A 21192-nucleotide genomic window follows, 5' to 3' on the forward strand; every position below is an offset into this window, starting at 1 on the left:
AGACTGAAAGGTAAAATTATCACACCCTTTAAATACTCAAAAGCATCCTGAAAGAGAGGGGAGAAAGGCTTGTTCTCTGCTGCCTCAGAGGGCAGAATTAGGTCTAAGTTACAAGAAGACAGATTTCGATTGAACATTAGAAGGAACGTCTTGATAGTGACAAGAGTACAGGAAAGGAACTAACTGCTGAGAAAGGTAGTGGGGTCTCCTTCTCTGGATGTCTTCAGAAAAGGACTGGATAGCTACCTGCTGGGGATGCTCTAGCTAAGTGGTTCCCAAACTTTAGACCTCCAGATGTTTTGGACTTCAGCTTCCAGATTTCTTGGCTGTTGGCCAAGCTGGCTGGGATTTAGGGGAACTAAAGTTCCCAACATCAGGAGGACCAAAGTTTAGGAAACACTGCTTTTGCTGAAGATCTTGCATTTAGGAGTGGGTTGAACTCAATGACCTATAAGGCCACTTCCAACTCTAAGATTCTATTATTTTTCACATTTTCTGACTTTTTAAAAAGGTGTTGGAGTCTCAGACCAAAATTGACAGCAGTGAAATCTAAGCATCTTGCTCCCATGTCATTGTAAGAATTACTGAACAGATACTGCAAGCAATCAGAAGATAATATTTGCGACTGTCAGTAAAGCAGGAATCTGGGGATATCCAAGGCCAACAGGGTCCCATCTGTTCTTATTAAGCTGCTAAGAGTCTGGACTGATTCATCAAGTCTGATGAATTCGCTCAAACACAAATTGATCTCTTCTTTCTGACTGCTTCCAGACTACAAACCTTCACATCAGCACCCTAATCCCAAATCCTTATGTGACACCCAACAGCTGTGTATACAGCTTGGCCCTTCAGTTTAGCAGAGCCAAAGCTTTCCAATCCATGCTGAATTGTGTGAGAAGTAAGGCGAAGAGGGTGATGGAATCTCTATGGGCACATTAGTGCTCCTGCACTAATCTGTGCTTGGACAAAATTGGTAGGATAACCCAAAATGATTACAAAAAGTAGTGTTGCCTTGATAGAAAACAGCTGGGGGGGGGGAGCTCTGGTGACAGGGAAGGAAGGAAAGCTTGTGTTTCACAGATCTCTTATTCAAAAAGGCAATAAATAAGCATCTGAAACCCTCCACATACAAACCATCCCCCAACAGAGCCCCTTTTCAACTTTTTTCTTGTAGTTGGCTCTCTATATCCACAGATTTTTAATCCACGGATTCAATCATCCATGTCTTGAAAATATTCAAAAACAATATAAATTCCAAAAGCAAATGCATCTGAGGAAGTAGTCTTTTGCCTATGAAACCTTTTGCCTATGAAACCTCATGCTGCCAATTTCTTTCTTCCATTTAGTCTCAAAGGTGCTACAAGATTTCTCTACATACTGATTATACAGACTAGCACGGCTATATCTTTGAATAAATTCCAAAAGCAAACTTTGTTTTTGCCATTTTATGTAAGAGGCACCATTTCATTATGCCACTGTAGTTAAAGGGACCTGAGCATCCACAGTTTTTGGTATCCACAGGCAGTCCTGGAACCAACCAGGGGATACCAAAGGCCTGATGTGTTCTCTTTTCTTGCTGTTACCAGTTCCTGTCCCAAGATTTGAATTTCCACTTTTATTTCTAGCCCAAGTACATCCTCCTTTGCTGACTTTTATCATTTGAATTCTCCCACTCTCTGACAATCACCTTATTCTATGCCTCACCAGGTTAAAGAGACTGAAGAGTAACAAAAGCTTATGCTAGAAATGTATTTTGCTCAGTTAGTCTCAAAGGTGCTATAGGATTGCTTCATGTCTTTTTTTAATTTTTATTATGGAACAGATTGACATGGCTATGCCTTTGAAAATGGTTTAGTGTGTAAGCCAACCATTATTATTCTCCATGATGCAATTAGTTAACTTTTAAGCTGATAAAATATAAGATACAACCAGAGCATTTTTTAAAAAAAAATTCCCATATATACATAGACTTATATATAAAGTGTTGCTCCACTTAACAACATTGTCACCTTGTCCATGAGTGATATGATCTGGAGAATTAGCTGATCTTGACGTAAATCATCCCCATGTTTAAATATTACAGGATACTTGCCCCCGTCTTCAGTCTTGAAGAATAACTGGGCTGGCATTAGAGCGCTCTGTCGGAGGGGAAAGCAAAATAAATACACAAATGAACAAAAAGGAGGAGGAGGAGGAGGAGGAGGAGGAGGAGGAGAAAGCAGAAAGTAATTGGCATGTAGAGAAAGTAAGTTTTGTCAGCTAAGATTTTGTCCTCTCCAGTGTCAGTGTACTATTGATACCCAATACCGAACTAACATAAAACTGTTCTTTTTTGTCTGAAAACTTTAAAGTAGCCTCTTCCAAATCTGGGCCTCAGTTGTTGATGGACTCCATCTGCTATCATCCAAACTAGTCCAGAGCCAGAGATGGTGGGAACTATAGTCAAATGTCAGGAGAGACACAATTAGGAAAGACTGATTTAAATGGTAGGTTCATACACAGTCTGATACCCCCAAAAGAGAAAGCTACAAGGAGGAAGGAAGAGGATATATACACCCATATAATCAAGCTCACACACTTAACTAGTTCTCCATGTTAGTTGCCATTGTTCCTCAGGCTGCTGCAAAACTTAAGAAGGCCCTCCAAGAATCTTTCTGAATCCTTTTTAAATTAAGCTGGAAAGATGGGGCTGAAAGAGAACTCCAAATTCAGTTCAGAAATCTGTACACACCAAGATGTCCACACAAATTCTCTCAAGTCTGATGGAGACACCTCATTCACTCTGTAGCTGAGAAGTAAAACACCTGCTTTACATGAAGAAGGTTACAGATTCAATACCTGGCTTCTCCAAGCAAGGTAAGAAAAAGACTAACCTGAAACCCTGGAAAATTATTCTCAGCTAGTGTTAATGAATAGAGCTCTATGCTCTATGACAAGGATAAGAGCATAATACAGAAGCAAGAAGAAATAAAAAGACGATGGAGCGAACACACAGATTTATACAAAAGAGATGAGAAAATGCATGAAACATGGAACAAAGAGCCATATGAAAATGAACCCCAAATTCTACAAAGGGAAGAAAAAGATGCAATAAAGGAAATAGGAAAAATAAATCACCAGGAATAGATGATATCCCAACTGAACAATGCATACAGACAGAAACAACTCCAGTGTTAATTAAAATATGCCAACATATGGAAAACAAAGAGATGGCCAACAAACTGGAAATGATCAATATATATCCCAATACAAAAGAAAGGAGATATAAAAGAATGCAGCAATTATAGCACCATAGCATTAATCTCACACACAAGCAAAATTATGCTTAAAATTCTGCAACACAGACTCCAACCATACATGGAGTGAGAAATTCCAGAGGTGCCAGCAGGATTCAGGAAAGGAAGAGGCACCAGGGACCACAAAGCAAACATATGATGGCTAAATGAGTACTCCAAAGAATTCCAGAAAATAAAAATTATCATGTGTTTCATAGACTACAGTAAAGCATTTGACTGCATAGAGGGAGATCAGGCAAGGCTACTTTCTATCACCCTGCTTGTTCAACATATGCCAAAAACATCATAAGAAAAGCAGAGCGAGAATCAGAAGGAGGAGGAGTGAAGATAGGAGGAAGGAACATCAACAACCTAAGGTACGCAGATGATACCATAATAATGGTGGAAGGCGTCACAGACTTGGAATGGCCAAATTCAATCTAGACAATGAGGAAATTGAAATAATTACAGAATTCCTGTACTTAAGGATCAAATATTGACCAGAATGGTGTAATCAAGAAATAAGATTAGGAATGGGAAGGGCAGCTATGAAAAAACTAGAAAAGCTCCTCAAGTAAAAAGATATATAACTGAGCACAAAAGTTAGAATTGTCCAAGCCATTCTATCCCCCATTACAATGTACAGACGCAAGAGTTGGACAATAAAGAAAGCAGACAGAAGGAAAATCAATTCATTTGAGATGAGGTGCTGGAGAAGAGTGCTTAGAATACCATGGATAGCCAAAAAGACAAACAAATGGGTCTTTGAACAGATCAAGTCAGAGATCTCATTAGAAGCCAAGGCGGGTTACACACTGCCATGAAAGTACAGAGTCAGTCCATACTAGGGTTAGGAAGGTGCAGTGCTTCCGCACCCCCCTAACCCTAGTACGGACTGAGTCCGTACAAAATGGCGGCTCCCCTTCCACACGGGGGCCGCCATGATGACGTCACGACCGCGCCGCCTCTATACGGGGCGGCGCGGATGTGATGTCGTCAGTCCGCGCCAGGCGCTTAGTGCGCCCTTTCCGCGGACCAGGAAGGAGCTCCGTTTCGGAGCTCCTTCCTAGTTTGCGTCGCCGCTTTGCGTCGCTGGGCGCAGCCTTCAGACGGCTGCGCCCAGCGAAGCAAGGGAGAAAGGGGCCAAGCGGCCCCTTTCTCCTCCTCCCCACCGCCGCGGGGTGTCCTTGGGGCTTCAAGCCCCAAGGACACCCCTTTTCAGGCTATGGGGAAGCAGCGTTTTGCCGCTTCCCCGCAGCCTGAAAAGCGGCGGATCAGGGCCTCAGCGGCTGCCGTTCTGGCAGCTGAGGCCCCGATACACCGGGGAAAGGGGCGGGTGCAGCCTGCCCCAAATGGGCGGTGTGTAACCCGCCCAAGATAATAAAATTGAGACTGGTGTACTTTGGCCATATAATGAGAAGGCATGGATCACTGGAAAACACAATAATGCTTGGAAAGGTAGAGGGTAGAAGAAGGAGAGGAAGACTGCATGCCAGATGGATGGACTCAATCGGGGGGACGGGGGCATGGGCTTCCAGGAACTAAGTAGAGAGATGAAAGATAGGGGTTCTTGAAGGTGTCTCATCCACAGGTTGCCATGAGTAGAAATCGACGTAAAGGCCGATAACAACAACAAAAGTGTTAATTAATGGTAGAATTTTTAAAAATTCATGCATATGTTTTTGCAGGCCCATAAGCATCAAAAAAGGACATTTTTTTAACTCCCCAAATGCCCACTAATGGCTTCTAGCGGGTATTTTTACTACTTTGCTGCCCCTTAGGCCCATTTTTGGTCCAGAATGGGAACAGGATGTGATTTCCTGATGAAAAATAAGGCTCTCCAGGACCTAAAATGACCTAAAGAGCAAAAAACAAAACAAAACCAACAAAAGAACCAACAAAATAATAAAATAAAATAAAATAAAATTGGGGCAAAAATGTCCCCAGAGACTCTTTGAGGATATACGTAGCCAAAAAAGGTTTTTGTGTGTGTGTGTGTGTGTGTGTGTGTGTGTACACGCATGTGTGGAGGGTACAGTGACCTTCAAGGTCTCCTGGGAGAGTATTGTACTGCCTTTGCCTCTTGTAATTTTTTCTTCTAATCCATCATAAGGCAACTTCCTTGTTAATACATAAAATACTCCACTCATTCTTTATCAACTCTTCGTCTCAATGGAAAACAAAATCACAAATGTGAGGAAGCTTTTCTAAGGTTCCTGAAATATAAAGCCCTGGTTGCATGTGAAGAGGACAGGACTAATGGTGGGAAGTGGCATGGCCTTCCAGATGTTGTGGGACTGCAACTCCCAGCAACTCTAGGCAACACAGACAATGATGAGGAATGCTAGCAGCTGGAGTCCAACAGCATATGAAAGGCTGTACAAATCCCAACCCTTCCATAGCCCAAGGCCTACTTCTGATAAATGGATCTCTGTGCTGCTTTTTATGAAAAGAACACTCGGAAATCATTAAATTTCTGTATCTGCCTTCAAATATCTCAGCACCACATAAAAGGCACAACAAAAATAATTGAAACGGAAAAGAAAGAGGGGGAAGGAAATGCCTTAGTCATCTTCTAAACTTAAGAAATGCTACGGGAAGGATAACATTAAAGCAATTAGCTCTCCTCCCTAATTAACTTAGTGAAGATGGCAATGCTATTTAAAATGCCCTTTCAGAAAAGACCTAATTTGTTTAGTTGGCAATTTGTCCCTCATAAAGAGGAAAGAAAGAAAATCAATTGGCCTCTGAAAATAAATATAGGTATCAATTTTACATTACCCAGTCCTCCTTCTATCTGCATCTTACATAAAAAATGGAACTGTTGTTAAGAGAAAGATCTGGCTCACACATTTAGCAGACCACTAAACCTTTCAGACAGCTGGATGACAGAGAGATTCCCTACTTGTAAGGTACAGGTTGAGCCTTCCTTATCTAGAATTCTGAAATCCAAAATACTAAAAAAACTACTGTATATATTCATGTATAAGTCTAAGAAACTTTTGTCAAAAAATTGACCTAAAAAATCTGAGTCGACTTACCCATGGGTCAATGTAAATACAATGGACTCTCCCCTTATGCGGCGGATCCGTTCCGGACCCCCCATACAAGGGAAAATCTGTGTATGCTCATGCCCCATAGAAAACAATGGGGTGTGCGGATGTGGCGGCGGCACACACGCCATTGTTTATATTGTCATGTGGCTTCCGCATAAGCAGGAAGCCGCGTATAGTGCGCCCATGTATGGCACGGGCACACTGTACTGTACTTTAACTCTTATAAAAGAATGAACTATCCCCTGGTGAAAGGCAAGAGTAAAATCTGTCCTGGAAGCACTGACCCTTCTCTATTTTCTCATCCATCCAATCTTTAGTGTGAGCATCAACAGTTATGCCTACTAGAATCTTGTAAATTCTTTGGCATTGTTTTCCTTGCTCCATCCTTTAGATCCTGTTACATGCCCCTAAGTTGTACCTTCAGCTTATCCATAGATCATATCAAAATCCATGATTTTGGCCCCAAAACCTGCCCTTGACTTATACATGAGGTCAGCTTATAGTTGAGTATATACGGTAAACCTTTTTTTTCATAGGTGGCTGAGGCACCTTTGCTTTCTGATGGTTCGGCATACACAAACTTTGTCTCATACACAAAATTATTAAAAATATTCTTAGACAAAATTACCTTCAGGCTCTATCAGGTGCATGTGAAACTATGTTTAGATTTGGATCCCATCTCCAAGACAGCTCATTATTATTATTATTATTATTATTATTATTATTAACCTTTATTTATGAAGCGCTGTAAATTTACACAGCGCTGTACATGCAATGGACATATATGCAAATATAGATATTCCAAAATGCAAAAATAAATAAATAAAATCTAGAATCCCAAACACTTCTGGTAACAAAAGAGGGAGACCACATTACAGGTGGATTGACTCATTCAAGGAAGCCATGGCCCTGAGCAGGGTGGGGCTCTTGGCTGTCTCTCATCCATTAGCAAATAATAACAGATATACATATCTGTCTGTGGTTTATAAATCAGAGCGTTATCAGGAGTTCTCTTTGAAAAAGGTAATAGGGTCTGCAAGTTTAGAAACTATTCAAGGAAATAATACATCTGCCATCAAACCATATCCTTTTGAAAAGTAGCAACATGGACTAGAGTGAAATTAGTGACATTACCTTGAACAATGTAGCTTTCTCTGGGATTATTCCTCTAATTTTCACCTGTGGTTCCAGAGGCAGTGGAATGGGCTCAATATCTGATAAATTCATCTTTTCATTGTCAGCCAGGAGTGCCTGGAGTCTCTCATTCTAGAAGTGGAGTGGGACAGAGGGAAAAAAATGAAAAACACAACAACAACAAAACAACCCTTCAGTGCTTAAGGAATTTAAACTAATTATTTCCAAGCTCACTGGCTTGTCTAAACCACCAACCAACTTTGTTAAACATATATGCCGCTTAACTGTCCCCAAATTCCTTATTGCTCAAAATCACTCAGGGATCAACTAGTAAATCCAGAAATCCATATTTTGCTAACTGCTGTAGCTTTCCCCCTCCCTTCTTTCCTATCCAATAATCAGTGGGAAAACTAAAGAGCTGCAGGAATGAATGTAAATCAATCCACATGCCCGATGCTTCTTATCACCATTTATCCATTACTGATTCTTTCTTCTCAGTGTTCTATACAGCTAGTCCAGAGATGTCAAAGCGGGATGCAGCATATGCCAAGTACCCACAAGAGAACAAAATAGTCATAGAACTCTACTCTTAGCTTAAATCTCACTTTCTTAGTTTTTTGTGGGTTTTTCGGGCTATGTGGCCATGTTCTAGAAGAGTTTATTCCTGACGTATTCCTGACAGATTAATATGGAAATCACTCCTCCCTACCTAGGGTCACACAGTATACACTCCACTATCTTCTATGCCAGCATTCTCTGAAGATGCCAGCCACAGATGCTGGTGAAAGGTAAGGAATAAACTCTTCTAGAACATGGAAGCATGGCCAAAAAAACCCACAAAAAACTATGGATGCCAGCCATGTAAGCCTTTGACTTCACACTGGAAATCTCACTTTTGTTCTTTTTTTTAATGTAAATTTCTAATCCTCACAATAGCAAGAATATGCTTTAAAAAACCTGTGAAATTATTATTATTATTATTATTATTATTATTATTATTATTATTTATATACCGCTATTCCAAATTAGATCACAGGGGTGTACAGCAAGAAGTGATACAATATAAAAACCCGACATAACACGTATTACCGACAAAATAGTAACAAAATCCCACTAGAAGTTACAAACTATAAAACTTACAGATAATTAAAACCACAAAAACAAAGCTAATAATTCCTGTTTAGAAGTGGGATTCTAAATTAATCATTTTATATTTCACCTTGAATCCTATTTTTTGTCCTAACTAGAGCAAACCTACTAAATCATTGGGATTTACCTACATGTTGACACAGCATTCAACAGTTTTTTCAATGGGACGATTTCCTTTGGGACAGGCCAATAGAATTCAGGCCGTTTCCCATGTGTATCCCATGCTTTCCACTATATGTGTTCCTTAAGAATTTGATGAAAATTAGAATTCACAGCAGTTGCTTTAGTTGCACTAAAGATGCAGAATTAACTTCACTGTCAGAGATAATATATTTTAAGGCTTTTTTTTTTTACTTTACTAAGAATTACAGTATTTAATTATTATTATTTTTTTAAAAAAATCTGATAGCATGCAGAAAAGCTAAGGTTTTTAAGTGTGTGCTGTACTGTTTAAATTGTACTATTTTAATTGCTTTCTATCCTTTAAAGTATTTGTCTTGAATTGTTTTGATATTGTTAATAGTTTATTGCTTTTGTACTATTGCTTTTTTAAAATTTAAACTATAATGTAATCATTTCAATTTGTAAGCCATTTTTAGTCCCAGTCATGGGAAGAAGTGGGGGAAGAAATAAAGTTCAGCAGCTGCATGAGAGTGAAGATGGTGCATGCCCCCCTAGCGCTATAAAGGAAAATAATTGAACAGGGCACATTTACAAGCTCTCAGCCAGTGCTACACAGTATGGTGGTCTCCTGTCCAGTGCTTGTCTCCAGGGGCATCACTAAGGAGGTGCCCAGAGCTTGGGCCACACCAGTTGACACCGTATCGTTGGGTGACCCCGCTGTCCCCCAACATCTGCCTTTTGGCAGAAACGAGCTATTCAAGACATTTACCTGTGTCCCTTTAAAATGCTGGAACTCAGCAGGGGAGATGGCAAGAGTGGGGCAAGGCTCAGTGGGAGGAGAAAGTACAAGACTCCGGGTTTTTAAAAATATATATATTATGTTCATATTTTCTTTAAAAACACCACATCTTACCAAACTTTCACTTTAACCACATGAAAACATGTACCATACATATAAATACATTTGGGCTATGTGAATGGTAATGTATTTTAAAAGTATAGTTTTAATTTGGCTAGTTCACAGCTATTGCCATTACATCCAGTGATATATGGGAACCACAATTTATGAGTAACATTAGTACTGAAAACATTGCCAAGGATTCTATATGGTGTGGTATGGAAGGAGGTCAATGGTGGAGGGAGATACCATGAGTTAACACATCAGGTGACACCAACACTAGTGATGCCACTGGTGGTCCCTGATAAGTTTCCAAGAAAAGAAGAAATAACTGTAGCCAATGGCCAGAAATATGGTGTTGGGCACTGGTACACTGGAAAAGAATAATTGTTGGGCCCCCATAACAAATGGCCTGAGAAGAACAGGCTTAGGCATTTGTCAAAAGCTCTTCCCAGCAGAATGCAAACTACTTTTGCCGATTTTCTTGTTCCCAAACATACCATGTTGGGAAGAGCTGGCTGTAGCCTTGGTGGTGCAGTAGTTCAATGCCAGTACTACAGCCACTCACTTGCAAACTACAAGGTTGTGAGTTCAATCCCAGCCAGGGGCTCAGGGTCGACTCAGTCTGGCATGCTCCTAGACCGCTAAAATGTGTACCCAGCTTGTTGGGGGAAATTAGCTTACAGTTGCAAATCGCTTAGAGATTACTTAGTGTGGTATGAAGTAGTATATAAATGAAGCTGCTATTGCTATTGCTGTAGCTAAAGTTAAGGTCTTTAGAGAGAGGACAGGTACTTTCTTTCCACTTATCAGAGTTTTATAGTACCTCATTCTGCTCCAATATCTATTAAGGATTAACGATAAACAAGTCACTTCCCGGATCTCATCTGGCAACCCTAATAAAGCCACACTTGCATCTGGACATGGAACTGAAAGAGAGGAGGGAAAACAGTTTTCTACTATTTACCTTTTTCTTTCGATTTCCGCTTTCACGCTGCACCGCTTTCATTAGATGGACCAGCCGATCGACAAAGGTTTGTTGGGCTGCCAGCAAAGAGCGCATCACCCTGACAGACTTATCACCCTGAGCAAATAAGAAGGGGGCAAAATGCAAAAATTATTTCTTTCTGCTGCCTCAAGTAGGCTTGCATCAAAAGGCTGTCTTGAAGGTAGCAGATAATATATTTCATTCTTCACTCAAAAGGGGTTGTTGTTGTTGTTTTTCTGTTTGATCTCAACAGCATTCAGCAACTCTCTCTATAAAATGAAAATTCCCTGGAGCAGGTGGTTGGTTATCTGACCTTTCAGGTTTTCCAACTGTGTAATAATCAAGTTTTCCAGGTGCGAAAGAATAATCACCCAGGAAGCAAACACTCTGTGAGACATATTTTGCTATATGGCTAACACGGATACCCCTGGATACATTTTTAGAACTAAATTTGTTCCCCAACTTTATGCTTCCATAAAAATGTACTGTGTAATTTGAGAGTGCAAGCATGTCCACTTCGAAAACAAAACAGAAAGTTAAATCAAATTTCCAGTCCTCATGGCTGTGCAACTAGAATGTCATATGGGATGGCTAAATTATTTGGATTTTAGGAAGAGACAACTCAGAGGAATTTTCAAGCATTAAATAGGCAGGTGGTTCTATTTTCTGCCAGAGATCTTCATCCTTTATCTCATAAATACCTTATCCAAAATAAACCAAAAATACATAATTTGTAAAAGTAAACTTTTTGCGAGTACCCAGTTTTTCTTGAGACAGAATTTTAAGGATTAAGAGCACAAAATAAAAACATCTTGGTTTTACAAACTGGTTGTTGTTGTGCGTCTTCAAGTTGACCTACGAATACCAGGTGCTGTAGGCTATATTTCAGTGAAAGGAACTAGCAAAACCACCTATCAGTATTCCTTTTCTAAGAAAATCCTATGAAATTTATGGGTTTGTCATAAATTGACAGGTGACTCGAAGACACACACATACTAGATGTTCTACTAGAGAATGTTACAGGGCTTTCACAGTGGCTGCTCCCAGGCCTCTTGCTTCCAAGAGAAGTTAAGATGGATCTTCTTCTTGTCCATTCATCAGCAGGCAAAAATATCTTACTTTTTTATTTTTGGCAACTATCTCCTTTCTGAAGAAAAAGCCTTTACTGGGTATGTACTACACTTTTTTCTTGATTGTTTTAACATTACTTTTAATATTATCTCACAATCTTAATCTGCACTACAGAAATAATGGCATTTGACACTGTTTCAATTGCCATGGCTCAATGCTATGGAATCCTGGGATCTGTACTTTGTTGTGGCATCAGAGTCCTCTGACAAAGAAGAGTAAATATTGTACAAACTACAAATTCCAGAATTTCATCTCACTGAGCCATGGCAGTTGAAGAGGTTGCAGTGCAAATTCTGTCACAGTTGCATAATGCATAGTCTATGAGTTAATGCTGACTTAAGCTGTGAACAACAAGATTCTGATTCTATTCAAAAAACCCAGAAACAGTAAAACATTATTGGATAATGTGGCATGTTCTAAACAGTCTTACTTTTTTGTAATTGTGCTGTTGTGATTCTATTTGTCCATCTACTACTGTTACAATTAGTTATTGTATTGTTGCCTGTTGTTGTTATTTATATGTGATTTTTTTTATCCACAACTTTTAAAAAATCTTATTAAAAGCTGCTTTTAGTCTCAGTTTTTGGGAGAAAGGACAGAAATCAAATCAAAATAATAAATGAATAGATAATACTTTCTAAGCAGCAGAAGCAAGCAAATAAAACCAATCTCAGAAGACCACCAAAACAAAAGTATTTGCTTCCAAAACTCTCTCCTAGACAGTTCTCCAAAACTTGGCAGCACTCCCCAAGGAGTTGTATGCCCAGAATGTAGCCCAGAAGTCAGTGCAGTTTCTGCACCTGTTATGATCAAGCTAAGCTATCCCTCTTCATTCTACACTTTACCCTCCAAAAAGTTACAGTCTTTACCTTTAGGAGAGCTTGACTAAATCTCCGCATGACATTCAGGTACATTTCATGAGTCCTGGGATCTCTCTGCTGAGTATCTTGGTCTTCACATTCCACAATCACATACCTTCAAGAGAACCGAAGAACAATACCAACCTTTAAAGCTATTGGTAGATCAACCATTGCACAGCTCTGTCACAAATAACATGATGGCATGAAGTCACAGCATATATAGTACAGTGAGCCCGCATCATACGTGGGCTTCACTTCTGCAGCTTTCAGCATATGTTGAACAATGTCAGGTTTTTAGCCTTTCCACCAAATGTGGGCCGACTGCAGTCCACAGAACAAGTGTGGCCCCCATGCTGTTTTTGTGATCAACAGAAGTCACACACACACACACACACACACACACACACGGTGCCATTCTAAGCCTAGGCGAGTACTTGTTTAATACAGATGCTGAACTACAAATCAAATGCCCACTGCCGTCTCAGAGAGCATTAGAAGCATTCGGGGGGGGGGGGTGTATTTTATTTATGTCCTAGTGTATGATACAGCATTTGGGGTCTCTGGAGGGGCAATGTGACCCTCTGACTGTTAGGTTTTCCACCTTTGGTCTACAAAGTGTAGAACAACAAACTGGAATGACACTAGATAGGGAGATGAAACTAGTTTTCATGATCACAGAATGAGAGAAATGTTAAGTACCTTAAGGAACACCTAGTCTGACCTCTGCCAGTACAAGGATTTACAGAGAGAATACTGCTGACAGATGAGCATTCAAACTTTGCTTAAAATCCTTCAGTAAAAGGAAATCCACCACCATCTCCATTGGAGGTCTTTCAATGGAGGCTGTATGCTTTCAATGTGAATTCTTTAACAGGCAAAGAGGGTTGCTACATGATCTTTCCTAGATGAGTTTATCTAGTACAATTATAAAACTGTAACATAGTCATAAACAGTGATACAAACTGTTAACACAAATTTTTCGACAGATTACAAACCTCAGAAAGCAGGAAATGATTTATACCACTACTGCGACAATTTTCCAGCTCCTCTTTGTGGATGGATATAGGTAGAGTTGAGTCAGCATGGTGTAGTGGTTTGTGTGTTTGTTGAATTAGGACTCCAGGAAACCAGGATTCAAACCTGCTTTGCTATTGAAACCCATTAAGTGACTTTGAACAAGTTACATTCTCCTAGCCTAAGAGGAAAGCAATATCAAACCTCTTCTGAATCAATCTTGCTGAGAAAACTCCATGATAGGCTGGCCTTAGGGATCACCATAAGTTGTAAATGACTTGAAGGAACATGCCAATAAATATTCCCATTCTCCCCCATTGCAATGGGTTGAATAGCTTCTTTCTTAGTATTATAAATGTGTTCCATCACTTTATGTCTCACTACCACTATAATCTTTTTATTAATTTTAATTTTATTATGTTATTATTTCCAACTTCTGCTGAACCAGGTGAGCCAAAATACACAATTGATTAGTGGACCTGAGAATTTATAGCTGCAAGTGCTGGAACTATAGCTGTGACATTCAGACTCTGGAACTGAGAAATTGAATCGTCTGGAAGAAGATCAGGCCAGGGGGATAATAATAAATTGGTCAATTTTGCAGCCTGAAAGAGAACAGGAAAGGCTTTGAACATAAAAGTCTAGCCTGCATTTTTATGAAAACAGGAACCTGAGAAATCCACCTCTGCCTTAGTTCTTTTAGGGGCAAAAGAGAGAGAAAATACAAAGCCAATTATTTTCCAAATGGAGACAGGCAGCAATGAGGTACTTTAAATGAGCTGGACTCTATTATGTCTACAGATGAATGAATGCAGAATGTTAAGACTGACAGGGATCAGTTGTAGAGTGTATCAGAGTATAGGGAATACTGGGCTTGGCTACTCCTCTCAACCTTTGATGTTGTAGTTGTTGTTGTTAACTGCCATCAAGTCAACTTCAGCTTATGGTGACCCCATGAATAGCAGTGATGTAAACTCAAGTGGTTTGACTCAGGTTGGAAACACACTGCAGAAATAATCCAGTTTGAGATCGCTTTAACTGTCCTGGCTCAGTGCTTGGCAACCCTGGGAACTTTAGTTCATTATGGCACCAGAACCCTCTGACAGAGAAGACTGAATGTCTCACAAAACTAAAGTTCCCAGAATTTCCTAGCATTGAACCAGGGCATTTAAAGCGATCTCAAACTGGATTATTTCTGTGGTGTGTTTTGGACCTCAGACTTGGTAATAAATGACTGCCTAACTCAACTCATGACTTGCACATTTTTAGCAACTGACTCCAGCGCCTTGGCTCAGTAACATGACACATTCATCCTTCTTTCACTCCCACCTCCACCCAGTCTTGCCTTGCCTCAGCCTCTGCTGCTGCTGCCTTTTCCTCATATGTGTGTGTGTGCATGTGTGCTGAGTTGGCCCCTCTCTTTGCTTTTTCTTCTTCTTCTCTCCCTCTCTTCCGGTTATTTGGCTGTAGATTTTGGGTGATACAGAAAATCTTTTTGTTGCTGTTCCTGCTTTTGTCGCAGTTCTTAAGAGACAACCCATCCCAAGCAATTCGAACAGAGCTCAAAACCACAAATAGGTGGGGGAGGTTTGGTAACAGAAAAATAAGTGAAGGAGGATGCCCAGAAGCCAGACCACAAGGCACAGAAAGCTGGGGTGGAGGGGGAGAGAAGGAGGCAGAGACAACAACAAAGAAATCAAGAAGTCGAAAAGAGCTCGGAAAGACTAAAGGGACAAGGGGACAGGACTTTGCCTGCCTGTCTCCTCCTCCTCTAAAGCCAGCATGGATTGGCAAGTAGCTGAGCCGTCTCTGAATGGCTGGCTGACGCGTAACCATCTTTCCCAGACAGAGCAGAGGAAGAAGAAAGAGAAAGAGAGAGTGAGTAGGAAGGAAGGCGGCCAGGCAGGTGAGATGGTGAGTGCGCAGTCTGACACTTGTGTAACTCCTTTACACACAGATAGAATTCAAAGATACAGCTGTGTTAGTCTTTTGCTAACAACCTCTTTATTTCAGTTAGTCTCAAAAGTGCTACAAGATCTCCTTTCCACACAGGCTTCCTTCTTCCTTGAGTACCCTTCCCTTTTCAGCCCTTCAGGGCTCTCCCTCAGTCCCACTCACCTACATACACACACTTTGCCCTCTCTAACTGCAGTTCAGTCAAAGCCCTGATGTTCCCTTGGTTTGTCATGACAACAACTTAATTTAAATCTCCTGGCAGATTCCCTTACTTGCTCTCTCCATCCCTCCCCCTCTCCATAAAAAGAGAGCCGTTTGGGAAAGGGTGGGGGGCTACAGAAAGATGTTGTGATAGGATCATCTCAGGTTGCTACAAGTCAGAAATTACTTGAAGGCACACAATAACAAAATGAATGCAACTATCTTGGCTTACTACTTCATTCTGTGTAGTACTGTGTAAGACCTGAGACTTGAAGGTAGACACTTGTGATCTGACTTGAAACTTACAATACATCACTGTGAATGAGAGACCTCCAAGTCACTCTGTCATCAACAGCCCTGCTCAGGGATTGCAGGCTCAGGGCTGCGGCTTTTCTGATTAAGTTTCTCCATCTGGTATATGATCTTCCTCTTTTCCTAGTGCCTTCTACCATATCAAGCATTATTATCTTTTCTAGTGAGTCATGTCTTCTCATGACTCTGGTATGATCTCATCGTGTGGTTTAGTCCTCTTGGCTTCTAGGGAGAGTTCAGCCTTTATTTGCTCTAGGAGCCATATATTGTTCTTTTAGCAGTCCATGGTATCTGTAGAACTGTTCTACAGTGCCACATTTCAAATGAACTGATTCCCTTCCTATCAGCTTAATTCACTGTCCAGCTTTCACAACCATACATAGAAAGGGGAAACGCAATAGCATGGATAATCCTAACTTGAGAATTCAGTGATATACCTTTATACTTCAAGATCTTGTCAAGATTCTTCATATCTGCTGTTCCAAGACCTTGTCCTCTACTGATGTACATAAAGCTATATAAAATGGGCTCCCCTTCTGTTGGAGTGATCACCTGGACGAGATCACCGTTAAACGTTTATCTAGAAGAGGAATCGGGAAATATAGTGGGTCGAAAGTTATGCTGACTGTACAAAATGCCAACATCTGAAAAACTTTATCTCCCTATATGAGACTGCTTAAATTTCAAGATCTTCAAGGGCAGGGTTTCTCTCTGTCTCTCTATTATCCCAGGCACATTTGGTGACAGTCTTCTTCGTGGTTGCTCCCAGACTGTGGAATTCTCTTCTACAGAAGCCTAGCTTGGATTCCTTTCTTCTGCCTATCTGCCAGCAAACAAAGATTTTTTTAGCTTAGATTGTCCTTCATCTGTTAACTAACTGGGGCAGAAGGGTGTTTTAATGGGATGTGTAATATTTCTGCTGTTTATGTTGTTGTTGTGTGCCTTCAAGTCATTTCTGACTTATGGAGACCTTAAGACAAACCTATCATAGGGTTTTTCTTGGTAGATAACTTCAGAGTTTTTTTGGTAGAGGGAGCCAGAGCGAGTATGCTGTTGCCATCCACTGAGGCTGAAAGAGTATGACTCTAATGTGGTTCATTAGATACCCAGCTGTGGCAAGAGCCAAAAGGACTGTTATCACCTATATCATTTTCTTTCTTCCCCTGTTTCCTGGCCCATCTGGAAAAATGCATGTAGAAGATGTGAAACAGGACTGTGAAGCAAATTATCAGGAGGACTAGAGGTTGTTGAAACTCCTTCTAGGCTCAGAGGTATAAAATTCAGTTTCTGCAACAATAAGCAGGAATCCTACCTCCATACTTACCAATATAAGTAGTTTGCCAGGGTGGAATTTTTGCATGCTCGGGATATCAAGAACGTGCAGAGGTCTTGCTGAAAGTAAGTGGTTAAAAAAGGTTAGGGTTGAGAGAAAGAAAAGGCAACATTTAATAATAATAATAATAATAATAACCTTAAAATTATTATTATTATTATTATTATTATTATTATTATTATTAGCCCGCCTCTCCCTGGAGGATTGGGGCGGGTTGCAATCAAAATATAACATAGTAAAATAATAACACAATCCCTAATCCACAATTTAAAATACAACAGCATAAAATCAGTTATTAAAATCGCAATAAAAATTACATTAAAATTTAATCCCCATTGCAATGAGGCGGTTTAAGGGAGAGTCAAAGAAGGCATAGTTGTGGGACAGTGGAGAGGGCCCATGTATTAGTCTGGGAATGCCTGCCGGAAGAGATCTGTCTTGATGGCTTTTTCAAAGGCCTCAAGAGATGTTATGTGACGGATCTCCTCTGGTAGATCATTCCAAAGTTTAGGACCGTCCGATGAGAAGGTCCTCTGGGTAACTACAGCAAGTCTGTTCTTCTTAGTCTATAGTGAATTTGTCCCAGAGGACCTGAGTGTGTGGGGCGGATTGTATGGAAGGAGACGTTCCTTTAAGTAAGCTGGACCTAAGCCATGTAGGGCTTTAAAGGTGATTACCAACACCTTATACTGTGCCCAGAAACTAATTGGCAGCCAGTGTAAAGATTTCAGAACTGGATTTATATGGTCGCCTCTTGATTTTCCGGCGACCAACCTGGCTGCCATGTTTTGGATTAACTGAAGTTTCCAAGTTAGGTACAAGGGTAGCCTCATGTACAGTGCATTGCAGAAATCCAATCGAAAGGTTACCAGAGTGTGTACTACTGTTTCTAGGTCACCCGGTCCCAGGTAGGGTCGTAGTTGGCGTATCAGCCGAAGCTGATAACAAGCGCTCCTGGCCGTCGCATCTATCTGAGCTGTCAACTGAAGGGACGAGTCCAGGAGCATTCCCAAACTACGAACACAGTCTTTTAGGGGAAGTGTGACCCCGTCTAGGACCAGTGAATATATCTCATACCCAGTTTCGGGGTTCCTATAGCAAGTACCTCTGTCTTATCTGGATTCAACTTCACTTGGTTTTCTCTCATCAGAAGGACAAAAGGCCCTTTCAGATATAAATGGGAGGCCTTTGCCGCACCCTAAAAATGTCCCAGCTCCAGAGAAACCTGGAGAGAAGATGGTTTTCACACATGAGTGTGTGTGTGCGTGTGCGCGCATGCACCCAAGTAAATTTATGCATTCTGCCTATCTAGACCAGCATTTCGAGACTCATGCCCCCCACCCTGCCAAGTTTGGTTGCTTAGTTCTTGGTTGGCAAGGAAGTGCTTGTACTCTCTTTCATTTGTACAGGCAAACCAGGATTTCTGCATATGTTCAAACCAGGATTTCAAAACACAAATCCCTTACCTCCAGACTTTCGCTGTCAGCGGACTCTTTTGCTTTTGCTGTAGGAGGTGGGGAGGACACATGGGGGAGTGGACTTGTGATGATCTGAGAACTGGGAGAAGAATACAATAAGGGGGAAAGGTTTTACACAAGGATTTCAAAGCAATGTAATATGATCACTGTGGAAAATAGGATACCAAGCTAGATACACTTTTAGTTTTATCCAGAGGGGCCCTTTTTATCTTCTTGCAACTGACTATATGAAAAATAAGTACTCTAACAGAGGTGAGCAGAGGCTTCCAGGTCAGTAAGGCAATAATTCTCCTCTGGGATTATGTGAAAGTTAAAAGAGCTATCCAAAATGATGAACTCTACAGGTGCTAGTGCAGTGTAGTAGTTTGAGCAATGAACTACGACTCTGGAGGCCAGGGTTCATATCCCCACTCAGCCATGGATACCCATTAAGTGTCTTTGGTCACATCACACTCTCTCAGCCTCAGAGAGAGGCAAAGGCAAAAAACACTCTGAACAAATTTTGTAAAGAAAAAATATCTTGCCACAACAGTTCACCATAGGATAGCATAAATCAGAAATAACTTGAAGGCACACAACCACAACAAAATCACTTAAAATAAATTCAGCACCTTGGATAGTTCTTTGAAAGCCAGACCTGGTTCAATGCTCAATTGATACAGAAGTTATCCGCCACCTCTGTTAGCTAGCAATGAGCCATGGTCTCACAGACTCACAGCTCAATCTCTAAACCACATGTCACTATTCTGTTCTGCATAACTGTGCAGAATACTTATAGCCATATATGCAGTGGTTATCTCTCTTGTTCTCCAACCTGCAGTGGTGACATACATAAAACATACACTACCTAAAAGCTCATCATTCCCAGTAGCAGAGAGGCTAAATCAACATCTCCCAACTATAACAATTTCCCTTAAGCCATCTGCCATTTCTTCTTCTGTTTCGTAAACAACCTGTTAATATTTTGTGCAATGCAGGCTGTTGTGTTTGCTTTTTTAAAAAAATGACAACATGTGCATGTTTACTCAGAAGCCGGTCCTGTGAATTTCAATGGGACTTACTCCCTAGGAATTATATTTATGTTTGCACAAAGTGAGGTAAAATAATCTGTTTGGGACTAAAGTTTCCATAATCCACTAATGACTAAGAGATTCTGGGAACTGAAGTTCAAAAAAATCTTTCTTTTCCAAGCTCTGGAACTCCAGCTTCAAACATGGAAGAGCACAAGCTAAGTATTATGTACTGTTTTCCTGATGTATGCATTATACACACACACGTACAGGTGTTACTTATAAGTGTGCGTGTGTGCACGTGCGCATGTGTATATGCACACAATATTTTATTGTTGTCAACCTTGACTCATGACGACACTTTGGATGAGACTTCTCCAAGACCCCTTATACTTCACTGCTCTTCCCAGACGGCCTCTTTGATTAAGCACATCCAACAGGCATGTGGTCTCTCTCTCTTTCTGCTGCCTAGTATCATTGTCTCTTCTAGTCAGTCAATGCTTCTCATGATGTGGCCAAAGTATGACAGTCTCAGCTTAGTCATCCTGTCTACCAGGGAAAGTTCTGGCTTGACCTGTTCCAGGACCCATTTGTTTGTCTTCTTGGTCATCCATAGAATCCGCAGCACTCCTCTCCAGCACCATATCTCAAATGGATTAATTTTCTTCCTGTCTGCTTTCTTTACTGTTCAGCTTTCACATCCATATAAGGTGATAGGGAATGCAATGGCTTGGACAATCCTCACTTGCTCTTTAGGATTTTATCAAGTTCCTTCATGGCTATCTTTCCCAATCCTAGTGTTATTCATATATATGCTGTATGTACACACATCAGGAAATGAGTAAGTAACAGTTACAACAATGATTACAATTCCCAGAATCATTCAACCACCTCACAATTCTGTGAAAACATAAAAATAGACCAAGAACCTGCATCTCCTGATCCAACCGATAAAACCCACCTTGAAAGCCAATCAGCTGTTCCAAACAATCAAGTTCTGCAGTGTTGGAAAGTAGGATGCTGAAGGATGACAAGAGTTATTGCTTCTGCTCCTCACACAATTGCTCACTGGCAGGAAGGGACTATTCACATCATTCCTGAAAGGAACGGATGTACAGGTTGTCATCTTGTCTCTTCTGCCAGTTGAAGGGCACGGTCCAGGAAGGGAGAGGAAAATAGCGGATGTGAACAACTGGCTTCGCAGATGGTGCCGATGAGAACGATTTGGATTCTTTGATCATGGGCTGCGGTTCCATGAGGAGGGACTTCTTGCA

At 40.8% G+C, this 21192-nt stretch overlaps 1 protein-coding gene across 2 annotated transcripts in view; it reads right to left on the minus strand.

The window, feature by feature from the left end:
• LOC149324230 (phosphatidylinositol 3-kinase catalytic subunit type 3) overlaps positions 1-21192 on the minus strand; it is a 155267-nt gene that overhangs the window by 91593 nt on the left and 42482 nt on the right. For both annotated transcript variants that reach the window (XM_089497916.1, XM_089497911.1), the window contains 6 exons: positions 18897-18987; positions 17422-17489; positions 12624-12729; positions 10603-10719; positions 7466-7597; positions 2010-2138 (listed from right to left, as the gene is read on the minus strand). In XM_089497916.1, coding sequence (XP_089354042.1) covers positions 2010-2138; positions 7466-7597; positions 10603-10719; positions 12624-12729; positions 17422-17489; positions 18897-18987 — 643 coding nt within the window. The remainder of the gene's footprint in view (positions 1-2009; positions 2139-7465; positions 7598-10602; positions 10720-12623; positions 12730-17421; positions 17490-18896; positions 18988-21192) is intronic.

Source organism: Sceloporus occidentalis, unplaced genomic scaffold, assembly GCF_023333645.1.
Source record: "Sceloporus occidentalis isolate IW3139 unplaced genomic scaffold, rSceOcc1.0.p SCAF_1, whole genome shotgun sequence".
NCBI classification, from domain to species: Eukaryota; Metazoa; Chordata; class Lepidosauria; order Squamata; family Phrynosomatidae; genus Sceloporus; species Sceloporus occidentalis.